The sequence below is a fragment of the Babylonia areolata genome, chromosome 2, assembly GCF_041734735.1.
Source record: "Babylonia areolata isolate BAREFJ2019XMU chromosome 2, ASM4173473v1, whole genome shotgun sequence".
NCBI lineage: Eukaryota > Metazoa > Mollusca > Gastropoda > Neogastropoda > Buccinidae > Babylonia > Babylonia areolata.
This window is the reverse complement of record NC_134877.1, coordinates 16229865-16243774: the sequence shown is the minus strand read 5'-3', so window position 1 is coordinate 16243774 and position 13910 is coordinate 16229865. Positions and strand designations below refer to the sequence as shown.

The 13910-nt window shown below is 41.5% G+C and overlaps 1 protein-coding gene across 1 annotated transcript; it reads right to left on the bottom strand.

Moving 5' to 3' along the window:
- Window positions 1-3290: 3290 nt before the first annotated feature.
- On the bottom strand, window positions 3291-6607 carry LOC143276989 (uncharacterized). The gene is made up of 3 exons (XM_076581697.1): window positions 6315-6607; window positions 3773-5361; window positions 3291-3365 (listed from the first exon to the last, which is right to left on the bottom strand). The coding sequence occupies exons 1-3, from the start codon at window positions 6550-6552 to the stop codon at window positions 3291-3293; spliced, it is 1902 nt and encodes a 633-aa protein (XP_076437812.1). The 5' UTR covers window positions 6553-6607.
- Window positions 6608-13910: the final 7303 nt, after the last annotated feature.

Below are 13910 nucleotides of genomic sequence, written 5' to 3'. Positions count from 1 at the left end.
CCAGCACAAGCGAGGTTGAGGGGTGAGAGGGTGCAGGGGGAATGCAGGTTCAAATACTCACAAATAAGGGGCTCCAACCCTCAAACTGAGACCTTTCATACAGGGTTCACAAAAAGATAAGGACTACTTGGGGAACTTGCCTTCTTTTTTTTTTTTTCTGAGTGACATGGTGAAATGATGCTGATGTTTTGGCGAACAGCTGTGTATGCAGCCAATGTAATGAGCAACTAACCAACAGCTTAAATCCAGAGGTGCTTTCTAGTATGTGCAATACCTTTTTTTTTTTTTTTAAATGAAAAACCATAGCTATCATTTATAATCTATGACTAATTGTAATTTTTTTGTGGGGAGGTGGTGGGGGGTGGGGTCTCAAACATTTTATCTTTGAAATACATTTTTCAAGCGGTTCATGATGTGTAGATGTGAAACTGCCATTTGTGTATTCAGTGAGAGGCCAGTAGTAGACTATATGCCTGCATAATTTGAATCATCTTCCTACTTGTTAACATTCTATGAAAACACGCCTGCTTTTTAAATGAAATGTTCCTTCATTTTTTGTGAACCTTGTAGCCTCCTCACCACACAGTTTGTATATGCCCTCCATGGCGTTGGCTTTATTCATAAGAGCAGATGTTGTGGAAAGTTTTTTGATGTTTGCTTCATACCTTTTTGGCAAGTCCACAAAACATTTTCATTTGGATGTCAGTTTTTCAGTTCAAGTGCCATTTTCATGTACAAAATAAACAAGAGAATGTTATGAAACTTTTTTGGTTTGATCAGCTTTTTGTTCTCTAAGAATGTGTGAGTGGAATCAAGAACCCCCACCCCCTAAAAAAGACAACAAAACTGAAACTTTCATATTTCTGGTACACTTGTGTGTGAATATTTGTCAGTAATGTATGTCCCTCTCAACTATGTGGTCCTTTTTTTTTTTTTTTGGACTATGTTTTTTTGTTTTGTTTTTTATTGAGGAATAATGCAGGTGTATATGGTTCCAGTTTGATCTGTCTCCAGTGATCCTCAGTGATTTGGTTCAGACTTTAAAATTGTTCTTGGAAAACTGTTTGACTGGAACATGATTTTTTTTCCCCACCAATGTATGCATTTAATTCTATGAATTTCTTGCCTTACTGTTTCAAGTATAGAACTTGTCTGAACATCATTAGGTTTCTTTCGGTTGCTAATGTTAATATATACAATAAGCAAAACAAACTTTATTTCACAGTCAGCCTGTGCATTCACATCAAAACACAAGGGGAACAATTCACTACAAGACAAGACTTACTGGTGAATTATTTGTTCATGCATCACTGCTTCAGTGTGATATCCCCTTCAGGTTCAAAACAAGACCTTTTTCAAAAGAGCTTCATTTCCTGTTTGCGATTCACATACACTCTCTAGTAACAACAACAATCATCACCGGCTGATGCGCTATTGTAAGCAAAGACAACACAAGAACGCTCTTCACCGCTTTTTGCCTATATAAGGACCTCGCTGTCAGACTCCCCACCCCGCCCGTCCATCCAATTCCCCCCTCACCCCCCCCCACCTCGCCTTCCAACTCCCCATTTGTCAGTGGGCCCGGGTGTGAGCTCGCACCATTACCACTAGACAAACAGGAGCGACGGCCCCACCAAGATAAACAAGTTACTCCATTCTTTCTGAGTGCAGGGTCCTGAGGTGAGCTGCGACTTTCATCCAAGTCCTATAGAAACTGGTGCTGCAGTTGGTACTGAACAGATTGTCTTACAGGAAAATGATGGTTTGAAATGACAAACCACAGTCATCAGAGATGATGATGTGTGTCTGGATTGAATTTGGTCATTTGTAGCTCTTTGAAGGAGACAGGTTCGAGAATCATGCCAGTGAATGTTAGAAAGTTTGAAGTAATGTTGGAACTGTTTGTGTTACTTTTTTTTTTTTTTTTTTTTTTTTTTGGCTGGTATTGTCTGAACCAGAATGGTCATCTGATATCACCGTGGCACATTTCAGTGAGCGTGTGTGAAAGTGGTAATACATCAGGGTTTTCTTTGTCAAAACAGTTATCATGGACGACTTCTCCTTCAATGTTCATCATTTCCAGCTGTTCTTTAACATTTTCAGTCATGTTTTCCACTGTTTCCTTCATTACTGTGATAGTGTCAGTGTCCTGGGCTTCTGTGGTGGTTCCTGGAGACCTGCGGCGATGTTTTCGTTGAAAATAGGGCATTAGAAACACTGTAGGGTTTGGAGAAGTGGCAGGGTTTGGAGAAGTGGCCTTTCCTTCCGCTAACCTATCACTCAGATGGTGTGGATCAGTGATCAGATCTCCACAATCTTGATTTTTATTCACTTCGTGATCAATAGTTTGTGGGTCATTTTGGATTGTGTGATTTTCTGGCGTTTCATTCTGAGCTTCATTCACAGAATCAGGCAAATTATTATTGTACATTTTAGTATTTGTGATGCACATTGTGTTCACCTGTGTGTCATTTATTCCTGGTTTGATCTGACAAATAGCTTGTTTGTTGTCATCCTCACTTAGGTTGTAACTTTCCCCAGGTTTTAGAATGTTAACTTTCTCAAAATCATCAGTTTCTGTGTTTGCTGCAATTGAACTGTCCGACATGAATGGGAGAATGTGTGGCAGAGATTGAAATTCACTCTGTTCTGAGCTGAAATGCTGAGCACAGTTTGAAAATGGAATATCTTGTTGATTGGCATGACAGACATCTGGGTTCCTAATGCTGCTGATAGAACCCCATCCATTCAGGTGTGGTGGCAGACTCTCACTGAAGTCAAAGGAGGCGATGTTTTTTGAGGTTTTATTTTCCAATTTGGAATGCAAGTCATTCAGGCTTCTGGTGTACCCCAGAAGACCACTTAGTGCTGACAGTGAGCTAGTGTCATCCCTGCACTGATAATCTTGCTGCATGGTACCAGTTTTGTTGCTTCTCAGATTTTCATCCCCCATCTTTTCATTTTCAAAATGAACATTTATGCACTTTACAAACCATTCACTTGCTTGATAATGTTTTATCTGATTGCAGTTATTGAAGCCATCATCACTCCATTCCGTTTCCTTTCCTATCATTTCCTTCTGTTGGTTCTGACAGGCAGTGCTTCCTTGAGGCAAACTGTTGCACATCATTTGTTGGCCATCAGCTTGAAATGCCCAATCAGTACTTTTTTGTAATGTTTCCATTTCATGTAGAGATAGACGCCACTGTTGTTTAAGATCAGAGTCGAGCTCCTTGTCGCAACTGCAGTCCTGGTCTTTTGAAAGTTTGTGCTGTTGGTGAGGCACACAATCAGAAACATTCTCCTTGTGTGGGTTGGAATGTCTGATAGTTGAACTTTGTTCTGTGGAAGTTAACTCTTCTGATCTGTTGAGATTTTTAGGATCTGTAAATCTTTTGTGTTCTAGACAGTCAGTCAGGTTAAGTGAACTTACCTGTTGCTCATTTAACTCTGAACAATGCGAACTTTGTTGCAATGGTTGGAACTGGCCATATGTTTCATTGTCCACATCACAAGGACACTCTGTGGCTTGAGCTGGAGAACTAGGCTGATGAAATGATGATGAGTGAGGAGGGGTGGGTGGACACTGGTCAGCCTCATGCTGGACTGCCATTAACTGGTTAGAGCTCGATACAGTTGGGCCTTGGTCAGTTTCCAACACAGATGTGCTGTCTTTGGCATCAGACTCACTTCTTTCAAATACACATATTTGATTCTCTGTCCAGTTCTGTTTTAGTAAGTAAACTTTATCCACGATTTCTGTTCTTTTTACTTGTTCCATGCTTTGAGCCAAATGGATGCTGGCTGGTTGCGTTGCAGTGAAGACTTCAATCTGAGAGTTTAGACTGGTGTGTTGTTGAAGACCGTAAGACAGTGGTGGTGGTCTATCACAGTCAACAATGGCCGGGTTGTGCACAGCAGGAACTTCTTCAGTCTGCGAGGTTAGACTGGTGTGGTGCGGAGAACAGAAAGACGGTGACTGGCTAGTAGCAGGAAATTTATGAGAATCTACACCTTGCGAATACTGATCCCGAGTTCCCCTGCTGATTTGATCTTTTTCGTTTTGTTCACATGAAGGCAAGGACGGATCCTCTCGCTCTGTTTGGATGTTGGTTTGATTTGTATTTTGTGCCAGTGGACTCTGGCTGCAGTTTGTCTTTCCAGGAGGAGTCCGTGCTGTTTCATCCTTTGGAACACTGTTGTCACATTCTTCCCCATCACCAAGACTGTAATACTGTTCTGGGAATTCTGATTTATTGTCATCTTCAGGAAGCTTGATCAGCGTCACTTTCTGATCAGTGTCATTCGGTAGCTGGTTCAGGTTTTCTCCTGAGTATTCTTGACAGGGATGTTCATGCTGGCTGGAAACACCTGGCACCTGATCAGCACTTTTTGGCTGTGGAGGTGCCTGTCCTGGGAGACAGTTGCTGCTTTCACCAGAAGTTCTGCACTGATGATTTTCTTTTCTTATGTTCACAACAGAAAAGCCATCTGAATTTTTGTGGTCTTTGGCCAAGCTGTCAGAACTATAGGTGGACTCAAAATTCTCCCTCTGTTTGTCTGATTGAGCAGATTCATGACCATAAACTAACTTTGTATCTGAATTTTTGTGGTCTTTGGCCAAGCTGTCAGAACTATGACTGGACCCAAAGTTCCCCATCTGTCTGTCTGATTGAGCAGGTTCATGATCACAAACTAACTTTGTACTTGTAAGTGTTCTTTCTTGTAATTGTTGTTGAGTTTCACTGATATCTTCTTGGTCTTCCATTGTTATCTCACTGGTCTTGTTACTTGAGATTGTGTCTGGACCATGCGAATAGCTTTTATTGCTTGTCAGCACTGAAGCCTGATTCAGAATCTGTACAACATCTTTGGCCATCAATTTCTTCTCCTCCTCATCAGAGTTTGTATCAGCATCCTCATCAGACCAGCAGTTCTCTACAGAAGCACACACTGTGGGATCTAAGTCACTTTTGCACAAAACTGGAATAGCTTTGGACCAGGACTGAGTCAAAGGCTCCAACATTACTTTGCAAACAGGCACCTTTCTCAGTCTGACACTGTTTCTCCCACACTTTTCTGATTTCGGTCCAGGTCTCTGACTGTGATCTGTCATCACCACCCTGTTCCAGCTGTTTACCTTTCTGCTGCCATCAGATCCACCAGGGAGCTGAGGCTCAAGGCTCTCGCTGGTTTTCTGGAGTGATGAACTGTCTGGGACAGCCTGTCCATGTGGTCCATCCACCAGAGTGGTGTCAGACACGGTGGCCGATGTATTGGGGCGAAAATGCAGGGTGGCCACCAGGCCGAGGGCTGCACGTGCCACCCCTAGCCGTTCTTCCAGACTGGTCCTCAGGTACCCTGTGAAACAGAGCAATCGTCACCTGTTTTAAGTGTGGTCATCTGTACACATCTACAACAAATGATGTCGTGATCAGTATCAGTATCAGTAGCTCAAGGAGGCGTCACTGCGTTCGGACAAAACCATATACGCTACACCACATCTGCCAAGCAGATGCCTGACCAGCAGCGTAACCCAACGCGCTTAGTCAGGCCTTGAGAAAAAAACCTTGTCAGAAGTGGGATGTCGTGAATGCAATGCCACTGGTTCAGATAACACTTACATGTCTGTGCTCTGTATGTAAATAAGGTTTGAAGATATGAAGTACCCCCAAAAAACGAAGTATGGCTGCCTACATGGCGAGGTAAAAACGGTCATGCACGTAGAAGCCCACTCGTGTACATACGTATGAAAGTGGGAGTTGTAGCCCACAAACAAACAAAGAAGAAGAAGAAGAGGTGAATAAGATATGAAGTGTAAAGCTTGTGGAGTTCTGAAGCAGTGAGACTTGTAAAATTATAATGATAATGATAGATTTTATTTATACTGCAGTTTTCCCTAACAACCAAAAAGCTCAAAGCACATTACAATGAGATATTAAAATGAGCTCAGGACAGTAAGACATGTTGAAATATTATAAATGAACGATATATATGAAATCTACAAAACAGTGGAAAAGGATAATACACACAAATGTATACGTAATAGTATAATCAGTCCCAATAAAGAGTATAAACGCAACAACTACTGAAAGAGAACACAGAGGTTTCGCACCCCTGGGTGTAAAAATGAAAGAAAGAAAAAAAGAACATTAAAAGACATATTCCATTTCAACTGGACTGATTTGTTACATGACCAGAAGTTAGCTGACACAATTCTGATTCAATACAGAAAAAAGAATAACACACACACACACACACACACATACACATACACACACACACACACACACAGAGGACAAGAATGTCCTAACTTTTCTTTTTCTTCTTTGGACTCAGTTTCTCCCGCAAAAGATCTTCTGTCATTTCAACGCTGTGATGATACAGCTGTGAAGTCATGCAACCAATGCCATCCGCATGGCAGATAAGGTGTTCAATCAGCACCGTCTGCTTGGGAAGGACTCTCAATTCTTCAGGACTCATCAGTTTGGTGCGGGCTTTGAGACGAATGAGACTGGGAGTCAGCACTACGGCCAGGTTACGGGCATTCATTCTGAAACAGTGCAGACAGCAAATGCAAGCTTTACATATATAGATAGATAGATATAGAGATATATATATATGTCTATTCATCTATGAATATGAACTGACAACAGACTGGTGCAGTGGCTGAATGGTTGGAGTGGTGGGAGAGTGACCTGCCCATGGATAACGTCAAGCAGCAGGAACTAACAGCTCTGCCATAAAATAATATCTTTTAACTGTTATTGTTTTCTTTTTAATATCATGAGATTCGTTTCCCCATTCATCTGTGTTTTGGTGACGTGAAATCGGAGTTTTTGTGCGGTGGATTCGGAAGGAGAGTGCTACAAGGTCCATTTGTGCGTCGACCTGTGTTCGAGGCTGTACTTCAGCCATTGTACCGGCGGCCTCTTTAGGAGCGGTGCTCTTCTACCAGAATATTACACACCACGATTAACAGAAATCAGTATTTACTTTGTTCTTTGTGTGTTAACCTTCCCTATTTTTTTTTTTTTTTTTTCTTCTTCTTCTTTTTTTCCCCAGACCCTTTTGGGTTTGTTATCGCAATTTTTTTTTTTTTTTTTTTTTTTTACCTGAATAGAGGGTTTTTTTGTTTGTTTTGTTTTTCTTCCAAATTACACCCACATTTTTACCCTCATTTGCCCAGTTTCCCCCAACCCTCCATTCATCCACATCTCCCACCCCTTCTAACCGATAATACTCAGATGTATTCATAAATACTTTAACAAAATGTCTTCAGTCACCGATATGTGTGACGGGACATTAAACAAAAATTCCTCCTTGGAGTGCTGGATTCTCACCTGAGTTTTCTGAATTTGGTCCAGTGGTACAGCACTGCCTGGGTTATTTTGTTGTGTGCGTGTACACGTGTGCATGCGTGTGTGCTTGTGTGTGTGTGCATGTGCATGTGTGCGTGCATGTCTGTGCATGCATGTATGTGTGCATGCATGTGTGTGTGTGTGTGTGTGTGTGTGTGCATGCATGTGTGTGTGTGCGTGTGTGTGTGTGTGTGTGTATTTGTGTGTGTTTGTGTGTGTGTGTGTGTATGTGTGTGTGTGTTTGTGTGTGTGTGTGTGTGTATGTGTGTGTGTGTTTGTGTGTGTGTGTGTGTGTGTGTGCATGTGTGCGTGCATGTCTGTGTGCATGCATGTGTGTGTGTGTGTGTGTGTGTGTGTGTGAGTTTTGCGGTCACACCTGTTCTTGTCCACATGGGTGGTGATGAAGGCCAGCAGGTTCATGAAGTAGCGGAGGCAGGACAGGTGGGGGCCAGGCAGGGCAAAGCAGAGGTCCTGCACGGACTGTGTGCGTTGGGGGTCAGGCAGGTCCATGGAGGAGAGGAAGGGGTCGTGGAAAAGGCTGGGCAGCAGGGGCTGGGGCAGCAGGCGGAAGAAGGTCTTCACCAGGCAGGTGACCTCATGCACATCCAGCTTCCCCAGCCCCTCACCACGTTCAACCTGCAGCTGCAAGGTAATGGGGTGGAAAGACTTCAGAGACTTCACCTCAGACTTTATCATGGCTTCTTCTTCTTCTTCTTCTTCTGTGCTCACTCGTATGCACACGAGTGGGCTTTTACGTGTATGACCGTTTTCACCCCGCTATGTAGGCAGCCATACTCCGTTTTCGGGGGTGTGCATGCTGGGTATGTTCTTGTTTCCATAACCCACCGAACGCTGACATGGATTACAGGATCTTTAACATGCATATTTGATCTTCTGCTTGCATATACACACGAAGGGGGTTCAGGCACTAGCAGGTCTGCACATATGTTGACCTGGGAGATTGTAAAAATCTCCACCCTTTACCCACCAGGCGCCGTCACCGTGATTTGAACCCGGGACCCTCAGATTGACAGTCCAATGCTTTACCACTTGGCTATAGTGCCCATCATCATGGCTTCATAGAATTAGGAACATTTTTCCTTGCAATCATGAAAAAAAAAAACCCCACAAAATACAAGCATGAAGACATGCCAGCATGTCCCTTCCCCCCTCTTCTCACCTTCCTATTCCCAAACGTACAGCACACTTGCTAGTGCACATGCACCCACACACACGTACTTGCAATTCCCACACCCACACATTCTTGAGCACAATACCATCGCACCAAGTTATCAATTAAATAAAACACTGACCAATTTCAATTCTGTGAGGTTCTGAAAGAAAACAGGCCCAAAACCACAAAAAAGTACTCCAAACAATACACTTGCAGGTGCATTCACAGACACAACATGTTGAATCATACAGCCGGGAGAGTGTGACAGAGATGGAGACAGAGAAGCTGCAACAATCCACCTGCACTGGCAAAAAGCATCTATGAATTTACAAATCTGGAGCACTGCTGTTTTGAGCTTCACAGGACAGGTCTTTCTGTTGAAAGGACATATGTACAGAAATTGCAGTGGTCTATTAGCATCACAGAGCATCTGATTAGGAAGTAAGGTTACGAAGTTCAATTCCAGCAAGGATCAAGATTATTCATGCCTTGGCATTTGCTAGACCTTGTGTGATGGTCACAATAGGTCTGAGAAATTTTCAAGAACAGGTATTTCAAAAGACAGAGATATTTTCTTTAATTGAAAGGGTGCAGATATATGCAGCTCGTGTCTTAATCTCAGCAGAAAAAGAAATGCATACACATTTTTCTTCAAATTACATAATCATAATGACAGCCCTCACAAACTGTGAGACAGTGGTTTCTTCACAAGTAAATTATGTCCAGACTTTGTATACATAGATTTAAAAAAAAAAAAAGCATGAAAATGTTCTTTCAAGATCACACCACATCTGCAGCAATTTCCAAAATAGGGCCAAATGTATCAAACAATAAAGAAAAGTAAGTAAGTTACACTCTCAAAGAGATTTTTTTTCTTTTTTCACTATTTTCTTTTCCAGAGACACAAACCACAAATAGTTTACCAATATATCACACAATACCCACCCTTCCCTGATTTAAAAAAACAAACAAAAAAAACACTTGCCTTCAACTCATCTTGATGACTCAGACTGGCTGATTTCCGGAACAGTCCTTCAGCATCTACATTGCATTGAATAATATCTCCTGCCTCTACCAGAAACCTGCCAAAAGACATGTGTTATCAGAACTGGCTGATTTGGGGGACAAACAAGGGGGGTAGAGGGCACCCCTTTACATTCAGGGTTAAACATCACATTACCTTCATTTAGTCATTATTGGAATATCAAATGTAATAACATCTGAACAGAATTACAATCATATCATTATTTTTGACTCACTTGTGTAAACAAAGTGAGTCTATGTTTTAACCCGGTGTTCGGTTGCCTGTGTGTGTGTGTGTGTGTGTGGTAAACTTTAACATTGACATTTTCTCTGCGAATACCTTGTCAGTTGACACCAAATTAGGCATAAAAATAGGAAAAATTCAGTTCTTTCCAGTCATCTTGCTTAAAACAATATTGCACCTATGGGATGGGCACACAAAAAAAAAAAAAATGAAGCCTAATTATATGCAAACTGCATTTACTGTTATATTTATATTTTTTGTATTCTCTAAACTTGGCACTTTGATCTGATATTCTAACCCAACAACAAGAGCAGTCATTATTATCATTTTTTGTTCAAACAGGAACTTCTTTTGCTAAGCATGGAAGTTTTATTTATTTTGCAAACGTTTTGGTGCAGATAGTAAAAAAGGGGAATTACTTTGTAATTAATGCTAGGGGACTTAATTCGAATCTGGTTGGGGCTTTTTTTTCTTTTTCCTTTTTTTTTTTTTTTAACGCGAAGCTTTATAATAACAAATACAGAACACATTTTAACAATTAGATTTTTTTTTAAAGTGTATCACAAGTGAGTCTTGAAGGCCTTGCCTCTCTTGTTTATTTTATTGTTGTTATTTATTTTTATCTTTTAATTTAATGTCTGATGTTAACAAGAGAGGCGATTAAAGCCTTCAAGACTTGTGTGATACTGTTACAATCAAACACCAGAATTATGGAACACTCCAAGTAGGGAAAGAAATGGCTGCCAACATGACGGGGTAAAAACGGTCATACACGTAAAAGCCCACTCATATACATACGAGTGAATTTGTATTTGTATTTCTTTTTATCACAACAGATTTCTCTGTGTGAAATTCAGGCTGCTCTCCCCAGCAAGAGCCAGCGTCACCCATTTTTTTGTATTTTTTCCTGCGTACAGTTTTATTTGTTTTTCCTACTGAAGTGGATTTTTCTACAGAATTTTGCCAGGAACAACCCTTTTTTTTTTCTTTTTTTTTTTCTTTTTTTTTTTGCTGTGGGTTCTTTTACATGCACTAAGTGCATGCTGCACATGGGACCTCGATTTATCATCTCATCTGAATGACTAGCGTCCAGACCACCACTCAATGTCTAATGGAGGGGGAGAAAATATTGGCAGCTGAACTGTGATTCGAACCAGTGCGCTCAGATTCTCTCGCTTCCTAAGCAGACGCATTACCTCTAGGCCATCACTCCACTATTTGAATGTGGGAGTTGCAGCCTATGAAGGAAGAAGAAGTTCCATTTCTTCTTGCAGTACCTAAGAAATTGCTACCAAAGTGTTGTTGTAAAGTTTATCACACACATACACAAGCATACACAAACACACATACACACATGTGCATGTGCATGCATATACTCAGCTGAGACAGGGTGTGTCTTAGTCACACATACTTACACTGGAGTCAAAAACAAAAGGCATGTGGGAAAGACTCCCAGTTCTCTACAGATTGTATTGCCCACTTGACCACGTATGTGTTTAAGTATGCACATACATACACACACATGTGAAGATGCATGCACATACATGCGTGTGTGTTGTTAGGCAACTTTCATACTTTATGTGTGCGTATCTTGTCATGCATCATCCACATATACCAGAAATATAAATGGAATACTACTTTTGAATATAACTATTACAGGATGAATTGAGAAAGTGTTTTGGTATAGGTAACTTATACCTGAACCATTTAAGCATACAAATGTTGGAATCATTAACTGGGATATGAAATGATAGTTAAGATTTCACTTCCATTAGCATTCCATGCAAATTCTGCACTATTTTATTGCTTTTCCAACCACCACACATTCACCACATTGCCATTCATGATAAACAAACATGAAAGAGTGTTCAGCTGGGAAACGTACGTGGGTACATTGCCAAAATCCTGTAGATAGGTGCAGGGCAGCTGATCAAGAGGGACTCTGAAGCGAAATGGTTTGCGCTGTTTATTGTCCTGTGTTCAGTATGCACACACAAATATACACACACATATATATATAAGCATGCACACACCATGAATTACGCAGCATATGCACATTCGAAAAAGCAAAACAAAATAGCAATAAAGAATTCGTTTAAACCTTGCTTTTGATCTCACCATACCTCAAGTTGTTCACTTTTCAAACATTGCCACAGGTGTTTGTTTACAAACACTCTCTCTCACACAATTTAACCCTCTGAATACTCCAGAACTGAAATTCCTGCCCCTTCCAGTGTGCAAAATAGTGCCCCAGGATGGCAGTTTCTGTCCGAATCATTGTAGGAATTTTCCTATTTATAAAAATCACTAAACAGTTGTGAAATTGTTATAACTGGACGCTAGACAGTGTGTTCATTTTCCTTTCAGAAAAGTTTCGGTTACATATACTTTCTTTCAGTAGTTTGCATGCAGGATTTTTTTTTCCAAAATCATTACCCTTCACGACCAAAACTCCCATGGCAAATAGTTGTCACTGGGCTTAAAATAGGCCCAGTACTGAAAATTGCCCATACATACCATTCACACATGCAACCACAAGTACACACACCAAGAACTATATGAAATATGCACCATCTGAAATGAAATTCTTTTTAAAACACAAAAAACAACTTGGAATACAACTTTCTCCACCAGAAATGGAACACATATGTGTGTATGTTTCAAGGGCTTATACGTCAGAGATCCAAACAGATTTTTTCTTAGAAATTTCAATAGTTTAACATGTGTTTCCAAAATTCCTGGTTCTTGTTTTTTTCCAAATTAGAAAATCTTAATTGGCTTCAGCAGATCCAAATGGAAACATGCATTTCTGTAAAATACACGCTTCAAATTTGCCCGCCACTGAAGACGCCAGAAAGGGAACTAGAATGTCACTCACGGACAGTAACTCTCCGCCTCTGTTGCAGGCTGCAGCCGGCTGCAGATGACACTGTCAAAAGACCTCAATTACCTCTTCGAGTACAGTGTGTCCAAAGTGTCTCATCTTTAGTTCCAGTTTGATCTCTTCATCTGATATTCTCCATTCTAAGCTTATTAAGCTTGGATTCTTTTTTTTTTCTTTCTTTTTTCTTTTTCTTTTCTTTTTTTTTTTTTTTTTTTTTTTAATGATAATAACTTTGGGATATAATTTATACACCAGACCTTTAATTTCCTCAAACTTTCCTCCATCAGTGGCTGGAAAACAACCCTTCAGTTTTCCCAAAATGTGGAAACCTCAGTTGCACAGAAAGAAGTATGTGTGGTTCATACTGTACGAGAAACAGTAGCCAACAGGAACCACATATTCATCCAGTATGTGCTGACATCACTGATTTTGTCTGTGCTTGAATATTTTGGTTCTTGGAGATCTTTGCCAGATGGTCTATCTTAGTTCTGTCGTAATGTAGGTAGTAGATCAGTTGGTGACAGCGCCAACCATGAACTCCTAAAAGTCCAGACTCAACACCAAGAATTCTTAGTCATAACGTAGGTTAGGTCAGGGGCATAGCCCTTGCTACTGGTACCATGTAACCCAGTACTACCTGCCGCATGTGAAGTCTCCCAACGATGGACCAGGCGCAGGAGGAAACCTTTCCCAACGGCTGTGAAGGCGGAAGAGGATGACCAAAGGGCAGGCGGAGCTCTTATCCTTGGCTGGAAGTCCCCCTAGGAGAAGGAGCTCCGAAGAAAAAACCTGCACCTGCCGAGGCCGTCCTTCACGTGGCAGTATCTGCACTTGTGGGACTGTGAGTGTCGGTAGGTGGGAGAGTGGGGAAGGGACTGCACAACTCCTCCTCACTAAAAAAAAAAGTCACCTGTGCTGGTCAGGCAACCAGGCTAATGTCGGAACGACGAGCTAGCCCTTCAACACCCAGCTTTTCCAAGCTCTGTGGCGATGGAGAAGTGGTAACGGGGAAAGGCAGAGGATGCTACTGGCAGTTCCTAGTCACGACTCTGCACGCAGGCGGCTGTGGGATGATGGTCGTCCGCCGTAGACTGGGGCAGATGTGGCGTCCGTATCCTCCCACAGTGTCAAAGCAGCCCTTTTTAGGGACAGCACTGCTCTCCCCACATGGGGAAGGGGAGATAAAAGGATCCCCAAACAAAGCCTAGTACCTAGTAGGAAACC